At 35.9% G+C, this 19,286-nt stretch overlaps 2 protein-coding genes across 3 annotated transcripts; one reads left to right on the top strand and one right to left on the bottom strand.

The window, feature by feature from the left end:
- Positions 1–964: 964 nt before the first annotated feature.
- On the bottom strand, positions 965–6,691 carry LOC115971965 (probable DEAD-box ATP-dependent RNA helicase 48). Its single transcript, XM_031092093.1, has 10 exons — positions 5,509–6,691; positions 5,135–5,241; positions 4,399–4,454; positions 4,088–4,312; positions 3,717–3,923; positions 3,516–3,602; positions 3,176–3,271; positions 2,849–3,064; positions 1,986–2,168; positions 965–1,402 (listed from the first exon to the last, which is right to left on the bottom strand). Exons 1-10 carry the CDS (start codon positions 6,570–6,572, stop codon positions 1,172–1,174), a joined length of 2,472 nt encoding a protein of 823 aa, XP_030947953.1. The 5' UTR covers positions 6,573–6,691; the 3' UTR covers positions 965–1,171.
- Positions 6,692–8,320: 1,629 nt separating this feature from the next.
- LOC115970955 lies at positions 8,321–18,066 on the top strand. Of its 2 annotated transcripts, XM_031090596.1 has the most exons (8): positions 8,321–8,647; positions 9,564–9,707; positions 9,808–9,909; positions 11,080–11,205; positions 12,724–12,819; positions 13,055–13,201; positions 15,822–15,885; positions 16,019–18,066. In XM_031090596.1, the coding sequence occupies exons 1-8, from the start codon at positions 8,564–8,566 to the stop codon at positions 17,761–17,763; spliced, it is 2,508 nt and encodes an 835-aa protein (XP_030946456.1). In that variant the 5' UTR covers positions 8,321–8,563; the 3' UTR covers positions 17,764–18,066. The 2 variants fall into 2 exon arrangements, with proteins under 2 accessions (XP_030946456.1, XP_030946457.1); XM_031090597.1 differs by lacking the exon at positions 13,055–13,201.
- Positions 18,067–19,286: the final 1,220 nt, after the last annotated feature.

Genomic DNA, 19,286 nt, shown 5'->3' with positions numbered 1-19,286 from the left:
TTTATTTTGATTTCGTGACTGCTAAAGATCACAGGGGCACTGAAAAAGAATGAATGTTCAAACCCATACACAAGGACAAAAGAGTCACCGAAGGACGGGATATGTAGACGCTTGGGTTTTCAAAATAAGATAATCGTCAAAAAGAAGAAATGGGCCTCACGATTAGAAATTTAATTAGAAGCTAGTCCATTCATCACATAGATGCAGTGATACAATTCCTCAAAAAAAAAAGAAAAAAAAGATGCAGTTATACAATGATTTTCTTTTGATCTTGATTAATATACAACGTTCAATGTTATTATGGAAACTAGGGCAAATACACTTCAAACCATATGTTTTAAGGATGGCTTCAAATTTAATCCTATATTTCCAGAAGTCTCAAACTAAGCCCCTAAGTTTAAAATATTAGAAATTAAACAGTATTTGCGGTTATAGGTGAGTTGCAGGTCCTGTATTTTGCCATATTGGGCCTATTTCCAAGCCTAAATACTTCAGTATTTCACTTTTGCAAATTCCATCTTTACATTAGTACTTCCAAATTGAAAAAAAAAAAAAAAAAAAAAAAAAAAAAAAACCTTGCTTTCCAGATAATGAGTGAATCACCACTGGGCGAAAAGCTCCCGAGTGAGCTCAGACTAGAAAACAAAATTAAAGTCAACTGAATCTGTAGCATATAAATAGACCGTACAACAAAGTGAAAATTTGATGCATCATGAATGATAGCCACAAGCTGGCTCTCAAGTTTTTTCAAATTCAAGATTTTGAGTGATTCAATATTTCAGATAAGTTACTGATGCTTTCTATAATCCCCTTTCAGAGCATTGTTCCTGTCCAAGTTACTAATAATAAAACATGCATTATTTGCTGACGATAGCAATCACACAAAAATCCATCCTAAATGTTAATTAGCGTAGTCCAACGTGGTCTAGGAGATAGGAAGACAAATAAGAACCAAGACATTGCACCAAAATAAAACAAAGCTTGTGGATCATAATCACCTTGTTGCTTACAAATATCTACACAAGAAATATATTGGTTTTGGTATATATTTTGAGCTATGCCATGGGTTTTCGGGGAATTGCAACCTAATGAAGAGAGAAAGACGGAGATTTGGGAGGGGGGGAAAAAGACAAACTGTTATGCCAGATATTACCGGGAAGCTTTTGAGACATTACTTCCTAATTCTGATGCCAGGGATGTCTTTCAAGCCCATTTTAAGAGCTGTCTTCCTGAAGAGGGCAGGAGGTTTCTGTAAACCAATTGACTGACAAAATTGATTGGCTAATTTGACAAGAGTGGTTTTATCCCTGCCAATTTCCCTGATTGAGTTATAATAGCCAAGCCAAGCATGATATGCAGATTCTTTTACACTAGTATCAATCTTTGCCAATGAATCTTCCATCTGCAAGTTAAACAGATCCCAAACATTACATTTAGGAATAGAAGTTGGAAATCATCACTTCAAACTAAAAGCCTATAACCTAGCACCACACACTTCACAAACATCATAACGGTGAAGTCATAGAAGTTGGGAATCATCACTTGAAATTGGAATGGAAAATATAAGTTTAAGTTTCTGCCATCTATGGAGCTAGATGCTGTGCATCCTGCATCCACAGTGGCCATATATTCCATAAATCTGAAATGTAGCAGGGGCTAAGCCATAAAGAATCAAAAATTGCTGGAATACGATTTGATGACACATAGCTCAATGAACTTCAGCATGTAAATTACAAATACTCCAAAAGAGAGGACGACCCAAGTTCCAAACTAGTGACTTCTGCTTCATAAGTCCCTAGGTGACAGCACTACCCTTGGATGCTTGTAAACAACAACAACAATAACAATAACTACATTGCCATTTATAAGGATGTTTTGTTATAATTACATTTCACATTATATATGACTAATAATCTAGTTCAATCCAGTATGAATAGATAAGTATGGAAAATGCCACTAAATCAAGCCTTGAGTTGGTTACTAACCTGTAGCTTTATGTTTGGATCTAAATGCGGTAAAGGAATTTTCTCAAGAGGCAGGTCTCTAATTTCATCTAAAAAATATTCTTCCCATGGTGCCAGCAACAATATGCCTTCCCCTTCTTTGCCTTCCCGTCCAGTTCTTCCAAGGCGATGTATATACTGTTCTCGGTCAGAAGGAATTCCTATCTGGTAACAATCAGACCTTCACATTAGCTTTCCTCAGTAAAAGGTAACAGGAAAAATTAATAGTTCCATGGGCCTATTTGACATCTACTTCAACATTAAATGACCATAAACATCTTATAATTTTCCATGTTGCTCTTTATCCATCCAGATGATTTCCAGATTTAAATACAGATAACTGCAACAGGACATTTGCTGACACTGAATGAGTAAATTTATTATCGCAGCAAAAAAATAAGACTAAAATGTTTTGATCAAGTCCATGTGGTTCTAATAGAAATAAATTTGAATTTTTATTCTTTTCCTTTTGATAATGATTATTCTTTCTGTTTGATGAAGAGAAAGTAGACTAACTCAAATTCTATACAGAACAAAGCTGGGCATATTGAATATTGTACAAAGAATTGAGATATTACCATAATCATTAAAAATAAGAGAATGCAAACTCGAGCTCATTGGCACCCCAAGTATATTAGTTAGAACGCACATGCCTTGTTTTCCCAATATCATTCTTCCACAGAATGTAAATATACACATTATTTTCGGATGTGCATATCTATTAAGGGGCAAAGAAGTTGCTAAGGGATGCAAAGTCAATAATACATTTGAGGTTGCATACATATGCAGATCATGAATTAATACATATGCAGATCATGAATTAATATCTCAAGCTTTATGCATACCTGAGTGACCAATGTAACATCAGGGTAATTCATTCCACGTGCTGAAACATCAGATGAAACAAGAATCAGTCGTTTGGATTCCCTGAACTCATCAGATATGCGAGTTCGGTAAAGTTGAGGCTTTCTTGAATGTATCTCCCTAACATTCATTTTCATTTCCCGGAGAAGTAGACACATGAGAGATGTTACCATCCCAGTCGTACAAAAGACAATAACCTGAATGCAAAGAAGTGTTTTAAGCCTTGAGAAGCAGTTCAATTTCCCTTAAAAAGTGAGGACATACATACTAAGAAAAGGAAAAGAAGAAGCTACAAATCAAATTCTTACCTTGTAGTCGGGTGTTTGTGAGACATGTTCCTTCAAGAGATGGTGCACTATTTGAAAATGTAATTCATGGGAAGCAATCAGACAAGACTGCCTAATCTGCATTTAGCAAGCCAAAATGAGCATTAAAGCTTGTTGCTTCCCATGTCTGGCTTAGAAACAACCATAACATCCATTACTAAACAATTTACAAGAGTTGTATGCACCTAAAAGAACATCAAGACAGAATCAAATAAAATAGTGTCTACCACAATGGTATTAAATATTTTTATTGATAAGGACAATGGTACTAGTTCAAGAGCGCTAGTAATTTTCTTTTCTGATTACCAGAATAATAATATACCTTAGCAGGAGTTTCTACACAACCAAGACCCACTGTATCAATAAAAGCATGTTCTCTTCTCAAAACAAGTTGAGATATTCGGCGAACCTGCATAATTGTGGTCCACAATGTAAAATTTTTAGTTGTTTCATACAGAAAAATATAAACTGCCAAAAGTTAAATGGTTTTAGAACTTGAGATGAAAAAACAAGAGAATGTAACCTCTTTTGGGACAGTTGCAGAAAACAGCAAAGACTGTCTCTGACGAGGCAAGCAATCAACAATTTTTTCCATGTCCTTCCGGAATCCCAGGTCTAATAAGTGATCGGCTTCATCAAGTACAAGCATCTTCAATCCCATCAAACGCAAGGACAAGCTGGACTTGTTTTCAATGTGATCTAACAACCTACCTGGAGTTGCCACTATTATCTGCAAAAAGTTCAAACAAAAAACAGGAAATCATTATTCATCTTGCACTAATGTTGTAAGACACAAAAACAGGAGCATTTGAATGTTTGTAATTTAACTTTTCACTCTCTTAGTAACCATGCTCCAAGAGCACAAAATTCAACATGCATAACATATAAGTATACCTGGCATGGATCTGATTCTAGGCGCCTCTGGTCATCTTTGAAACGTGTACCCCCAACCAGTGTTTGCACACATACGCCATCGTGGTACTTTAGCATAGCATTTGCTTCTGCAGCAAGCTGACTTGCCAGTTCTCTTGTGGGGCAGAGAATAAGAACATAAATTGGAGGCACCCGTTGAATGGTACTATTACTTGAAGCTTTTAGAACTGTTTCAATAGCAGGAAGCTGTTTGTGTTTAACAACAGCAGTTGATGGGGAAAAAAACAATTACTCACAAAATTCACAACAATATAAAGGAATCAGTGATGTACCAAAAAAGCTGCACTTTTGCCTGTACCAGTTTTAGCTTTGACCAAAGCATCCTTGTCTGCACCCGCAATATAATGGAAACCATCAATTATAATCTTGCTTCTAGAATCAATAAAATAAATAAATAAATAAACATGTTTAGGCAATACATATTGACTCAGACTGTAGCTACAAGAACATAACACTTTTGCATGGAATTAGCATTCAAGCACAACAACTAATCAAGTAAATATCAATAAACCATCTTAAAGATGAATGCATCAGAAACAAGGATAATAAAGACGAACTACACATGCTGTGAGATCCAAATGGGACCCAGATGGATCCCACAAATTGAATGGTCTGGTTTTCAGCAACTCGAGGAAATTTTAGAATACTGGAAATATGAACCCTCAAAATGCATGAATGCATCATAGAGATCTACCATATGAATGTAGCACTGTCAGAATCCAGAGAAAAGCTAATGAGTTCATAGGAGATTTAATGGCTGTATGATTTTCATTTATATCTAGGAGGATGTGATTATTAATTTTGGCATGTTTGACACTGCAAAACATGATATCAATTATAAAAACATGACTACATGGTAATTGAGAGTTTTGAAGCCTACCACACACACAGTTTCACACGCATCCCATGCATCTTGAACCCACAAAGTCACATACTAAGCAATTGGCAAAGTAAACATAAAAACGGATGCAAAATACAACAAAAAGGGCAATGAAGAAGCCAGCATACCCTCAAGGCAAGCAGATAGAGTAGCCTCCTGTACTCGTGTCATTTGAACATACCCAGCAGCAGAGAGTGCCTTGACTGTCAATGGAGATATACCACACTCATCAAATCTGGATAAACAAAAACCCACAAAATTACCAATTAACACAAAGAAATTCTCCAAATTCAAAACCATATTAACTATACATCCAAAACTAAAGCTATCATTTTACACACTCCACAATGAATGCTAGGAATCAGTCACAAATGAAAAGTGAACAAACGAAGTCATTATCTCATAATTTACACTTTCTAACATTTATTTAGCAACCAAACATACAAAGCATACAGGTATCAAAACTCCCAATTCTTGTACGAAAACCAAAAAAGCCTTATACCTTTTTTGACTAAGAATTGATTCCTCCCCTCTCTTCTTCTCTCCTCCATTCTCATCCACCAAACTCTTCTTGCTAAGCTGATGCCTTATCAACTCAACCTGAAGCGGAAAATTAACCTCCTCCTCCAAAGACTGAAGCGGCACCCGTTTCTTTATCTTCACATCATACTTCCCCAAAGAAGCACTACTCCCCACCTTCCTCGCTCCTCTCTCTCTCCCTCTACCTCTCATTATTCCCTCATTCTCTTCCTCCTCTCCTCCACCAACACTAAGCCTCGGCCACCTCGAACTCCCCGCAAAATACTTCACCGACTCTCCCTCGAAATCCGAATTCTCCTCCTTAGAGAGCCTTGGCCTTTGACCCGAAATTTTCGGGATTTTTTCCGAATTCGTATCTCTCCGATTTCCGGCCAAATTTCGGGCAAAGGGCTTCGGCGATTCGTTTGATGGACCGTAATCCTCGTCATTGTCCTCGCTCTCTGAGCTCTCATTTCGCCGAAATCTTCTCCAGCTTTGCCCCGAATAATTCCTTCCATTTACGTAACTGCCACTCGGATTTGTGAAATTCACATTTTCCCGCCCTTCTGGGATCAGCTTCCTCAAATCGATCGGCGATCGGATTGATCCTCGCCGCCCGTTCGGTCCGACAAATCCTGGCCGTTCATTCGTTCCCCTCGGCGGTGGCGACTTTAAAGGTCCATCGTCTTCGTTCCACAAGTCTTCAGCTCCTTCTTTCATGAAGCGACTGGCTAGAGCTTTAATGTGGTCAGTGGGGCTCATTGGGCCGTGAACCATTGACGGGTCCGGGTTCGAATACGGGTCAGGCTTGCCGGCGAGTTTGGCCCGGACTTGTGAGCGGATTCGGGCCTGGTAGAGCTGCTTCTCTTGCTCGAGAAGTCGCTTTTCTTTCTCTCTAGCTCGTTTCTCGTGCATGCGCTTCCATTGCCACTTGTTTACGCCGCCGGGGAAGGTCCGAGGCCCGCCGCCCATGTCTCGAGTGAAGATGAGATTGCAGAGGAGCTTCGAGAGAGCTCTGGGACGTTCTAGAAGGATCCAAGGGGACATGGGTTTGTGTCAGAAATGATTGATTCGTGAAATGGGGTTTGAATTTTTGAATATTTGGAGATAGAGAAAGTGAGGGGTCTAGGGTTTAAGGAGGAGGAAGAAGATGATGGGTTTTAGGGTTTAACGAGACTTGCAGTTGAGAATATGGGCTTTTTTTGGGCCCAAAAGGCCTTGAGTTTCTTTGTGACTCAGATTTCAGGCCCTTGCTAAAATTCAAACCCGGATGGGTGATGGTTTATGTGGGGGAAGAGAAAAGGGTGTTTTTCGTTCCATTACCAAAATTAGAAGCAATTTACATGTCTCCTATCCTAAGGGAATATCCAAGTTTAATAAATCTCCCTTACTTTCAACTATGCCTAGTAAGAAAAAAAAAAATTGCCTAGTATGCAATAAATATGCTTTTAGTGGTTAATATTTTAGAGTAATTCTTAGGTACTTCTAGAGTACGAAAAATGATGCTCCATTCTCTTATATTCATATTGAAGTCCATTCATTAAAATCATGGTAGGGTACACCACGAATGTGAGAGGAGGAAACATCATTTCTTCATACTCCGGAAATACCTAAGAATTTTCCAACATCTTGTGATTATAGTAAAAGATTGCTATTATAGTAATAGATTCCTTCATGTAATAAATTGATGGTGTAAAATGAACAGTTACACACACTACACGTACCCCTCATAATAATCAATGCATAGTATTTTTGCTCCATAAAGTATCACATCACACTACACGTACCCCTTATAATATTCAATGCATAGTGTTTTCGCTCCATACAGTATCACATTCATAATGTATGGAGCCCCACACATAGGGTTGTAGCCATGCTTGGACTGGACCCCCATTTAAAAGATACTAGTTTATTTACAGTCACTAATTTTAACAATTTGATTCAATAAAAATATACTTGACCCATCTTAACAATATCATTTGTCCTTTCAATGGTGACAAAAAAAAAAATTATAATACTAAAATCAACAACAAAATTAACAAGCCCAAAAAAAATTACCCAACAACAAAAATTATCAATAACAAAACTAAAAAAAAAAATTCAATAACAAATTTTACTCAAAACAAACAACCTAACCCTTTAAAAAATTTTAAACAAAATAAATTTGCCTTACCTAGCCATAGATGCATGTCAAATTCCCTTTTTTTTATAAATAATTGGATTGTAAAGTATTAAAAAAGCAATGATTTTATGTCTTTATTGATAATATGTTAATACTAAATGTATGTTTATTTGAAATTCTATAATGATTTTTTTATATATATACTTTTGCTTTCGTGATTGTGATGTTATATAAAGCGGAAACATAATAAACTCTTAGAAGAAAAAAAAAAGAGATCATTTTAATTTGATATAAATATTTGTAGCGAAAAACTAAGGGCTAAAAAACACTTTAAAAAAAAATTAAATGAGAAAATTACAACTGAGTTTATAGATAATGAGGGTCATTTAAATTACAAGATTGTTGAGACGTTGAAAATAGGTAAAATAAATATGTCTATATTAGGTAAACAATAAAAAAAAAAAAAGAAAAAAGAAAAAAAAGAAAAAGGAAAGTAAACCTACTATTGTTGACCCGCGAAACTCTCAACACCGCGACTCAATCCAATCCCAAACTCCAATATTTGACCAAGTTATTATTCTTCACCGAGGGCTCTTTAACTGTAGTAGTAGACTAGACTCTTGAGCTTTGCCTTCTTTCTTATAATCCATAATCATTCTCTTAACAACACGTGGCCTTTTCTTCACACTAATTGCGGTCCAATTAATTTAATACTACTACTATACCATCTCTCTCTCTCTCTCTCATGTTATTACTCCTTCCCATTTCACTATCTCTCTCACTCTCCCAACCCATTTTCACGAACCTGAAAAAACCTCAAACCACTCACTGACTTTTTCCATCCAAGATACTCATCGTCGGAGAAAACCCTCAGATTCCCCTCCACTTCTCACCGGAGGCCTTATATTCCGGCGTCATGGTGGCCCGGAACTCCTCCGATTGGCTTCCTTCCGGCTGGACCGTCGACCTCAAAGTCCAAAAATCCGGTCGCGAAATTAGGGTAATCTCTTACATTTCACCTTAATTTTGGGATTTTCTTTCGCACTTAATTTGTATGATATGTAGCTTTTGTAGCTGTATATGCAGATTCAAGTGCAGTTATACTCACAGCATATGAACTTAAAGACGAGGATATTAGCTTCTGAATGATCAAATATTTGTGTTTTTTATTGCTAATATTTGTTACTTTTAGACCTAATGTTATTTTAGTATGGTGGTATGGACTATAGTGCTTTGCCATCTTTTAAATATTTTTTTTTTTTAAATTTAATTTTTAGGGATTGCATGTAGCTTAGAGCATTATTTAGGACATAATTAGAGGGTTTTTTTAAAATAATAATAATAATAATAATAATAATTAGAGTTTTTTAGGACATATACTAATTGTGGGCCATAGTGTATGTGTTAATTTAGGGGATAAAGCTGTTTCTGAATTTGGATTTTGGGTTAAATTAACCAATTAATGATGATCATAGTCTGGTTATTCAATTACATGAGATAGATATATTGTTAGTTGCTAGTTGCATGGCATAGAAAATCCAGACATGCACACGTACACATTCACGCGATTGGTAGGAAGTGGAGACCCTAATTACCGTGGAAGCTTTCTTTAGCAGCGTGTCACTTGATTTCATATCAGTTATGGTTGTTCACATCTTGTTAGAAGCTGCTACCTTGCATATAGTATGGCTACCAGAAACTGACTAAAAATGGTATACATTTCATTATGATTACCATGTTTGGACATGATCTTATAGAACCATCATGTACAAATTAATGTCTCTACACTAGTAATTCAAGTTATAGTCTTGTGAATCATTACCATGTTTGGACAAAAGAAAGATTAAGAACAGCAGAAGCAATTATCTGGTCATAGGGCTGCACTAATGCTTATGATATTTATTTTGCTTTTATAGTCATACAAGAATTTGGAAACTGGGCAGAAGTTCTTCTCCAAAGAAGATGTTCTAAACTATATAAAATCCAGAAGAAGTGACAGTGGAAAGCCTCAACCAACTAATAGACGCATCAAAAGGCACTCTAAAGTCAGTTCTAAGACAGTAAGTATGAAATTTGAACATCCTATCTTCACCGACCATTTACCACTCCAATTTGCCTATGTGTAGTCAATGATATATATTTTTTTCATCATTTTAACAGATTGTGGTAAAAACAAATGAACATCCTGACTGGTTACCTAATGATTGGAATGTGGAGGTTAGGACCCGTCACAGTGGTTCAAAAATTGGAGCAAAATACAAGGTATGATATACATTTATTGGGTGATCTTCTTGTATATTCATTGAAAGGAATTTTTCCAATTTATATTTAACACTCCCCCCATGCCATGGTTATACGTGTTCTGTTGGGGAATTCCAGGTTTTCCACTAATAATGATTTAGCTGTTAGTCTGGAGTGCATGACTACTGTCTGGTGACTGGCATGACACATGAGCTGCTAGTGATTTTTGATCCTCTGAAATTACTATCTTTGGTATTTAAATACAAAATTAGTGGAATTTTTTCCTTTATGTCACCTTTGTGTTGGTTGTAATGGGAACTTCTAGGCTGCTGCTAATAATGTACTCATTTCCTTTCTCTTTTTTATGTATATTGGTCTCTTGTAGACTTTTAATATCACTTCAATTGGAAACTTTTAACATTTTATACCTTCTATTTCCTGCTATGTTATTTATTCTTATGAATTGAATAAGATGATTACATGACATACAAAAATCAAGGTATGATTAGTTCCTGTTTTAAAATAGGTATAAACTGAGACCCATTAGGGTGCAATCTAGTGGTTGGAGGCTAGAGATGAGATGTAGACCTAGACATCCTGGGTTCAATCCCCATTAAGAGTTACCCTGGATTACCTAATACACGGTTTTGGTAGGTGGGGTCGTGTATCTGTGGTTTATTCTGCAAGGGTGGGTCCAAAGGGCCCTGTCTAGGTGAGGTTCCATGTCATCAACAAAAAAAAAAGGTTTAAACTGAGTTCTAGGAAATGTCCTCTAGCTGTTTTGATAATTGCTTATAGAAAAGCTGGATTCTTGATTGTGACGCAATTACATACTCTTTGATGTGGGAAGCCGGGAACTAAATTATATCTCATGTCATGATTCTTGTTGTGTTATATTGTACTAAGTTTCCTCCTTAACACTGTTTTGTTCAATCCCCATTCTCTTAAAAAAATACAATATTTTTCTTGTTCTATCAAACAACTCTATCGTTTGATTTTTGACTTTAGAAATTTAATTGTCTGATTAGAGGGGAAAAAATTGGTCCTTCTAATGATATGAAAATACTCTTCAGTTAATATAGTGAAAATGATTACATATTAAGAAAATTATGGACTTAGATTTATATTTTGCCCACCAACATAATGCATTTATTATTATTATTATTTTTTATGACTGTATTCTTGTTGCAGTGTTACATTGATCCCTTGGCTGGATGTAGATTCTATTCCAAGCCAGAGGTATTGCGATATCTCAAAACTATAAAGCGCAAAACCTCTACGTCCAATAAGAGGAAGACAGATAATGGCATATCTTCGGTGAGCAAAGTTTATTCTTTTAAACTTTATTATTCTTTCTTGTATTAAAAAAATAAAAAATAAATAAAAATTTATTATTCTTTAAATTAATTGTCTTATTTTTTGGGTGTCCCCCCCCCCTTTAGTTTAATTAATGGACTTTTGGCTCTCTCTCTCTCTCTCTCTCTCAATAACAATGAATTTTCAAATTTGGGTAGTTTTTGTACCTTAAAAGGTTATAAAGTTATTTCATGTTTAGTAATAGATAATAGGGCCATTTTTCCTCAGTTTTGGTTTTTTTTTTTTTTTTTAATGGATAAGATATCAGAAAATTTGTGAATACAAAAGTCACAACCAACTGAAAGATACAAGAATAAAAAGTATAACTAAGCAAATATGCTTGGTGAAACCCTATAACAAAATTTGTATGATCTCAGAAAAGCTGGGCAGCAGAGCCCAAAGGAAAATATAATCCAAACTCAGTTTAAAGTTTAAACATCAAACCACCAAAAAACAAAACATTCTCATGAAGAGAATTATATGGCTTTCTTGTGAGCTTCCACTGTATTTTCCTCTTGTCTTTTCCAGGAGGTCTCTCTCCAGTTCTTCTCAGCTAATCCAGAATATTTCTGCTTAATTTGACTACTTTGTAATAACAAATATGTTCAATGACTCCAGAAAATACGTGCAGAAAGCAGAATTGAGATTAAATTTGTATTTTCTTGTTAGCCTCTTGCTGCCTGGATTCCTCTGGACCCTGGTTTGTTTTTGGAGTTGATTGGAAAGTTATCTTGAATTGGGTTGCCTTCTGTATCTTTAAATCTAGTAATTTGGTTTTCCCCGCTCCTGATGGAAGTTTTGGTGTGAAAGAAACTGTTTTGGTGATACACAAAAGCAAGCCAACATAACTTCTTCATTGTTATAACTTATGGATCAATATCAGATCATCAAGATGAAAGTCAACCTGCCAAAAAGCTAAATAATGTTATCACCAAACCTTTAACTCCTTACTGCAAGGATTTTAGGTGTGGGACAGTGGAGATCTTACCACAGAACTTCTCTCACTTCTCTGAATAACTACCAGTGACTCAGGAAACCTCTCATAAAATATGTTATACAACTACATAGAATCTCTATTTTTTCAATTTCTATGGAGTTACAGTAGAAGAAACTGACCACAAAAAAATATGTTAAGACAACAAACGGAAGCAGATGGTTGATGCTTGGTAAAATTTTGATAAACTTTGGTGATTGAATATTAATCTTGGAGATGAAACATTTCCCAAGGCATTCCTTTGCACCCTCATGGGTGGACATCAAAAGTAAAAAGCTTTGTTTCATATCTGGAGAAAAGTCAATAATCATTTATGCACCATTAGTGAGAAACATTTGTTCCATAATATACTGAAGTAATGGTATAATTTTGTTTTGTACGCATGGATTATGTTTGTGCCATTAGTTTTATCAGATATACATCTACTTCTAAGATAAAATAAAAGTTTTATCAGATATACATCTAATAACTAAAGTATTATGTAGGTTGCGGTTGAGAAGCATAAGGTGGAGGATTTACCACGTGGGTGGATAAAGGAAATCAAGATTAAAAAGAATGCACATGGAATTAGAAGGGATCCGGTATGGAATTTGTTATGTTACTGTTTGATCCAGTTGCAGTGCTTTTCTTCCCCCTCCCCTCTTCCTTCTTCACACCTGCACACACATAAAGACAAGTGTGTATCTATGCCAAATGTGCACCCTATCTAGCGTAGACAGTTGTCAATTATGTGCAATTTATTTAACGAGTTATGTTTTAATGTTTTCAAAATATTACCACTATATATGAAATTTGATTGGTACCTACTTGCTACAGTATTACACGGATCCCAAAAGTGGATATGTTTTCCGCTCCAAAAAGGATGTTTTGCGCTATCTAGAAAGTGGAGAGATTAGTAGACATGCATTGAAACCAAAGAAAAGTTGCATTAACAATGCAGAGTTGATTAACAGTGAAATATCAGTAAGTCTGCACCTTATTTGGTGCTTCAGTAAATGAATACTGTGTTGTGCTGTTTTCAGCATTATTGTTCTCTCTGTCATTCCTTCTTTCCTTTGACAGTAAACATGCCCAGTTACCTTCATGTACTAAGTTATCAGTATTAGTATGCATACTATGTCTAAAAATTTTGAATTAATATTCATATTCTGTAAGTTTTCAGGATGTTAGAAAGGGATGATGCCCCGTGTTTACTTAGAAAAGAAAAATACCATTGACCAAAATAAGTTTGAAATATGACTAATGTAACTAAAATTTTTGTAGTAGAAATCTAAAAGGTATTCTTTTATGGTAATACTGAACTAGCAAACATGGAAATGCCATAAAGAGGTCAGGAGCATTTCAAATCAAACCATAGAGGACTTATCAGGGAAAAAATCAAACCAGAGAAGACTAAGAGTAAACTGAATTGAACATTGAATTTCATAGCTAATGTTCTGATACACATTACTTGTAGCTTATTTATTGATGTGCTGCTGAAATTTAAGGACAGATGATACCCAATGATTGCATTTAATAGCTGAATCTGTAGCATTATAACATTGGATTAAATTTTAGTTTCATATAAACTATAGAAAATGAAGGGTGAAAAAACCATCTTTACACTTAGAAACAGGAGGAATACAATGTATGTAAAACTTCTTTCTCCATCTTCAAAATTTTTACTACAATTTGGTTAAAGAATCAGAATTTCAAAAAGAATCATATATATGTATATGGACAAGCATTATTGTCATACACACCTTAGGCATTTGGTGTCAAATGTTCATTTTACGGTATTTTTCAAACAAAAACTGAGCCAAGAAGCTCTAAGTCAAATGGTTCTGCCTTCCATTGTAATAATGAGGCAGATGATGAGATCATGGGTTCAAGACTTTTTAAGTGCATATGTAGCTTACCCATAAAAATTCAAACAATAATTGAGATCAAGTTTGATGGATCTAAAATAGTATAATACATCATTACATAACACCATTGCACCTATGCATCCAATATTTGGTTAGCAAACCCTTCCTAAGTGGTTGAAGCTGATGCTGTTGCTTCAAATAACGTTTACAAAAGTAACAAGTAATGTATTAAGTTTGCCAGATCATGCCATTATTTAATTTATGCAATGAATTCCCCCATATTTTAACTCAATTTTATATGAAATTCTTAAAACTTGTCATACAATGCTCAGTTTTATAACCTACCAATAATAATATGTTTCTCAAACAATGAGACAACATACTAATTATCATTGATTAACGACCACTTCCAGTCCCAAAAAGAATAACAACCTCTTTTCTTCCTTAAGGCTGTGCAAAAACTATATGCATTACCATTTTCCATTTTTACTGTATTATTCTTTGAACAACTCTCCATTCATCCTGTGTAAAACTAATCTCTAATTCTTTCTTTGTTTTAAATTGAGGCTGCATTTGTTACACCTGAAAATATTAGGTGTTTGGTTTGATTGCAAATGCTGGTCAACTTGAAAATATCTTCAGGTTGACTGAAAATTTTGGGCATTTTACCGTAAATCATTTTAAATCCCTATTTTCAGTCCAAATGCCCTCTCTCTACAGTTAGATCAAAGGCCTAGACCAAACCCTTCTTTCTTTCTCTCTCTCTCTCTCTCTCCAGCAGCGGCTCTAGGGGGCCCACAGAGACAACCAGGCAAACGGCAACTCATGAGGTTGATGGCGGTGGCATGTGAAGCGGCCCAGCAAAGTTACGGCTGAAATCTTGGTGACAACACAGCAACTATACTGACAGCAAGGTTGTGTCAGCAATGTACTTTGGGTTCGCTGGTGTGATGGGCTTCAATTGTGGGGTTTTGGGTGATCAAGCTTGGGATCTGCAGCATCTGAAATCCTGATCTCACCCTCTCTCTCTCTCTCTTTCTCATTATTCATTTCAAATTATAGCTTCTCTTTTTTACTATTATTCTTTTTTTCTTTTTTTTCGATTGTTTGTGTTGTAATGTGTTTATTTTTTATCTGTTGGGGAGCAAAGAAAACTTGAGAAAGTAGTTGAAAATATGTTTTCCAAAGCATTTTTCAAGAATGCAACCAAACACTTGAAAATATTTCTTTTCTGGGAAATATTTTTTAAGGTCGGAAATTATTTTCAGGTGAAACAAATGGAGCCTTCTTTTGTGCTTTTAGATTTTGTTCTTTGGTATCATCACAGGTTCAATTTCAAGCATGCCAACTTTATATCCTCATAGCAAATGATGGAAAAACCATCCATGTAGTAAACAGTTGGCTCACCTCTAATGCATCCTCTTTTACCTGCCTCCACAAACACCAATGGTTATTTGCCAAAGTTCCGTTATTAAAAATATTCTGAATACTAAAATCCCCCAAATCAAGCCTGATTCTCATAGAATGCAACTATAACCATGTAGATATGGCTACTACCTTGGGAAATCATATTTATTGGATGCTAACAATGTTATAAAACCACACACACAAAATCTTGGAAAATCATACTGGGTTTGTTAGACTTTTCCATTATTTTTTGCAGTTGCAACATTACTAGGGAGGATGATTTATATTTATAATTTTGTTTTCTTCTTTTCTTTTTGCCCATTTTATAGCCATCATCTGCAGCTAAAAGGCAGAAATTAAATCACCCAGCAACCAGACGGAGGCTTTTTGCAGGTGAGAGGTCATAGATGATGAACAATTCTCATAACATGATTGTCCAAATATATTAGTCAGTCCAAGTCAGAGTGGTCCAATAATGAATCAATTATTTCTAAGCTGCATTGCTTTCTGTTAAATTTTACTGCAGGTAAGGGTAGTTCTGCTCTATCATTAGAAGGTAAGGGAACTTCTGCTCTATCAAAAAAAGGTAAGGGAACTTCAGCTCTATCAAAAAAAGGTAAGGGAAGTTCTGATAAGAGCAGCTTAGAAGCAGCTGAAGGCAAGAGCACAAACAGAGGGCAAGGAAATAAAGTATCTGCTGAACAGGAAGATGCTTTTGCTCCCACAACTCAGATTGTCCAAGACAAGAATTTGATAGGGAACACAAATGAGTTTGCTGAAATCAAGGAAAATTCAAATCCGGGCAGGTCAGCATTGCCTAAAGCTAATGGATCCCAGAGAAAAGGTCAACCAGAAAGTCTCCCTGCTAAATCTGAGCCTGTTTTAACTCCTACAGCTAATACCCTGCAAGAGAAGAATGGCTTTGAGAATGTGAAGGAAAAGAGAAGCACTAGGAAAAATCTGATTAACTCGAGCAAATCCAGGAAGAAGAAAGAGTTTAATTTGCCTTTTCGGTCTTCGAAACGACTTGCTGGGCTTGAACCTGAGCAGATTGTCAACTCAGTTTCCAGTCACCAAGCTTTTCAAGTTTCAAGTACGAATTTTGGTGAAAGTGGAACCAGTCCAGATGCATGTTTGGCCACAAATAGTTTGTCAAATGAAGCATCTCAGCAGTTCAAGGATGAGCAAGGAACAATGAATGCACCTCAATCTTCTCTGGACATGAATGATGGATTACATGGAGAGCCATCAGAAAAGAGCAAAGAGCCTCATAAAAAAAACCAAGCTGCTAACATAGAGCAACTGGAGATGCTGGAAACTGAAAAAGTGGATGAGGAGAAACTAGAAGAACAGTGCTGTCTGGTTGAGAATTCTTGGTCAGACCCATGCCTAGAATTTGCAATCAAGACTCTTACAGGTGCATTACCACTGGAGAGCACTTCTAATGATGGGCATGTTTTGATGCCTTCAGCTGACATCCCGCAAATAGAAAACTCCCTTGAGGATGGAATAAAAAAGAGCAGCAATAGAAAAACTCAGGTCAACTTGAAGAAATCCATGAATAAGAAAGAGCTTAACTTGCCTTGTCGGTCTTCAAAACGAGTTTCTGGATTTGAACTTGAGATAATGGCAAACACCATTTCCAGTGAACAAGCTCTTCAAAATACAAGTAGAGAGAATTGTGAAAGTGAAGCCACTGTACCTTTGGTTTTGGCAGATGGAGCATCTCAGCAGCTTGAGGCTGGACTTCACATGGAGTTTTCACATCATGCTTCTACCATCATAGACACTCCATTACTTGGAGATTCATCAAACAAGAGCGAAAAGCCTCCTGCAGTTGAAGTCCAAGTTGTTCCTGAAGAGCAACTGCAGTTGCCTGAAACTGAAATAATGCCAGAACCACAGGAGCTACCCTTTCCCTTCAGTGATTCTTGGTCTGACCCATGCCTAGAATTTGCATTCAAGACTCTCACAGGTGCAATACCTGTGGAAGATAATTTGGCACAAGGATACTTCCAGGAAGAACTTGACATCTCTCACACGAGGAGGGATAGTGGTTTGGCATTGCCAGATTTTGGCTCACACAACTTTTTCCAAAATGATATTACTTCTCATTTTGATCTACCAGAAAAATCTGAGACAGGACATCAACCATCCATGAGTTCTTCACTCTCAACCCCAGGAACTGTGAGCTTGCCGAGTTGCAGTGGAATTGGTTCTCAGCCTTGCTTGGAGGGCAAGAAGGACCTTCATGGAAAGGTTAACTCTTAGAAAAAAAGACACCTACTTCGTTGGGGTAATCAGCAGTACTCTACTTTTTGAATCCCAGCGAAGTGCCCCTCGCAATTTGTCTTTTGTAATGTTTGTAATTAGACCAAGATGGTCTGTTTTATATGCTTAGAAGATCTAGGAGCCATAAAAAAGAAAGAAAGAATTTGAGTCACTCTTAACTGTTGTAAGAATTTTTCTTTCGTTTTTTTCTTTGGGCCAAATGGATCATCAAGTTATTAACTCATTATTTAAATGTTACTGACAAATTCTGAATCTGAATGAAAATTAGAGTGTGTTTGAATATTGTTTATTTTGCTGAAACTTAAAAAAGGCACCTACTTCGTTGGGGTAATCAGCAGTACTCTACTTTTTGAATCCCAGTGAAGTGCCCACGATGGTCTGTTTTATATGCTTAGAAGATCTAGGAGCCATAAAAAAGAAAGAAAGAATTTGAGTCACTCTTAACTGTTGTAAGAATTATTCTTTCGTTTTTTTCTTTGGGCCAAATGGATCATCAGGTTATTAACTTATTATTCAAATGTAATTGACAAATTCTGAATCTGAATAAGAATTAGGATGTATTTAGATATTGTTTATTTTGTCGAAACTTAAAAATTATTGCTGAAAGTTCTGTAGATAAAGGTAAAAGTTGAAATAGTATAATGGAGCTCATGAATAGTGTTAAAAAGTACCGTGGGCTTATGAATAGTAATAAAAATAAGCTGAATAATGAAATAATTTTAATTTTTAATCCTTATCTAAATGCACACTTAGGCACCTAATTTGAACGCCTAGCAACTATGCTGTCTATGGTTCCAAACACAGAGCCCACTAGGACACAATCAAGTTATTAAAATGAATATTGACCAAAGTTGTATGAATGTGAAAGGGTTACAAAATGAGCACATTGGCGTCCCATGTTAACATCAATAGAGCTGAGTTATTCGTGACTTCAGCTCCGTCGTTCATATTCCAGTGCATTTTGAAGGTATGTTGGATAGACCAAGACAATTGTAATTCTAGTACACAAGGACAGTTCATTCACACTTTGATCGTAATTGGCTTGGAGTAAAGGCGATTTTTGTAATTGTAATAGCTTCGTGTAATGCATTTAGCAAGAGATTTATGCATTTATTTAATCTATAATTTGCCTAGCTGCAAGATTTGAACCTTACACTGAGCTTACCCATCTAGATGCATCCACCACCATATGCTTACATGGGTTTAATTAGTTATCTAAAAAATCTTAATTTCGTGGGTTCTAATTTGTTCAACTAGTAAAATTTCTAATGATTGAATAAGAGATTTTGGGTTCAATTTCCGCCTACATCAAAAACTGATTGATGTCTTGATATGATGATAAAGAATTATCGGTTATAATAAATTGAAACTCTTTTAAAAAAATAAAAAAAAATTCTGAGGTGTCCCGCTCCATGGGCATATTTATTTTTATCTCTCTTGACCTATTTGGATGGAGGGGGGAAGGAGGGAGAGTGAGGGAGAGTAGAGTAGAGTTAGCTAAA

This window comes from Quercus lobata, chromosome 12 (genome assembly GCF_001633185.2).
Source record: "Quercus lobata isolate SW786 chromosome 12, ValleyOak3.0 Primary Assembly, whole genome shotgun sequence".
Classification (NCBI taxonomy): Eukaryota; Viridiplantae; Streptophyta; class Magnoliopsida; order Fagales; family Fagaceae; genus Quercus; species Quercus lobata.
Note: the sequence above shows the minus strand (reverse complement) of the source record. Positions and strands in the feature narration are given on the sequence as shown.

What these genes read in the sequence shown, in the direction of transcription:
- LOC115971965 (XM_031092093.1), bottom strand. Translation starts at nt 6,572, where the DNA reads ATGTCCCCTTGGATCCTTCTAGAACGTCCCAGAGCTCTCTCGAAGCTC. An exon ending in GCAAAAGTGCAGCTTTTTTG is followed by an intron (nt 4,313 to 4,398) that starts GTACATCACTGA and finishes AAACACAAACAG; the next exon opens with CTTCCTGCTATTGAAACAGT. An exon ending in ATCCAAACATAAAGCTACAG is followed by an intron (nt 1,403 to 1,985) that starts GTTAGTAACCAA and finishes TTTAACTTGCAG; the next exon opens with ATGGAAGATTCATTGGCAAA.
- LOC115970955 (XM_031090596.1), top strand. Translation starts at nt 8,564, where the DNA reads ATGGTGGCCCGGAACTCCTCCGATTGGCTTCCTTCCGGCTGGACCGTC. An exon ending in AAATTGGAGCAAAATACAAG is followed by an intron (nt 9,910 to 11,079) that starts GTATGATATACA and finishes TTCTTGTTGCAG; the next exon opens with TGTTACATTGATCCCTTGGC. An exon ending in CAGATAATGGCATATCTTCG is followed by an intron (nt 11,206 to 12,723) that starts GTGAGCAAAGTT and finishes AGTATTATGTAG; the next exon opens with GTTGCGGTTGAGAAGCATAA.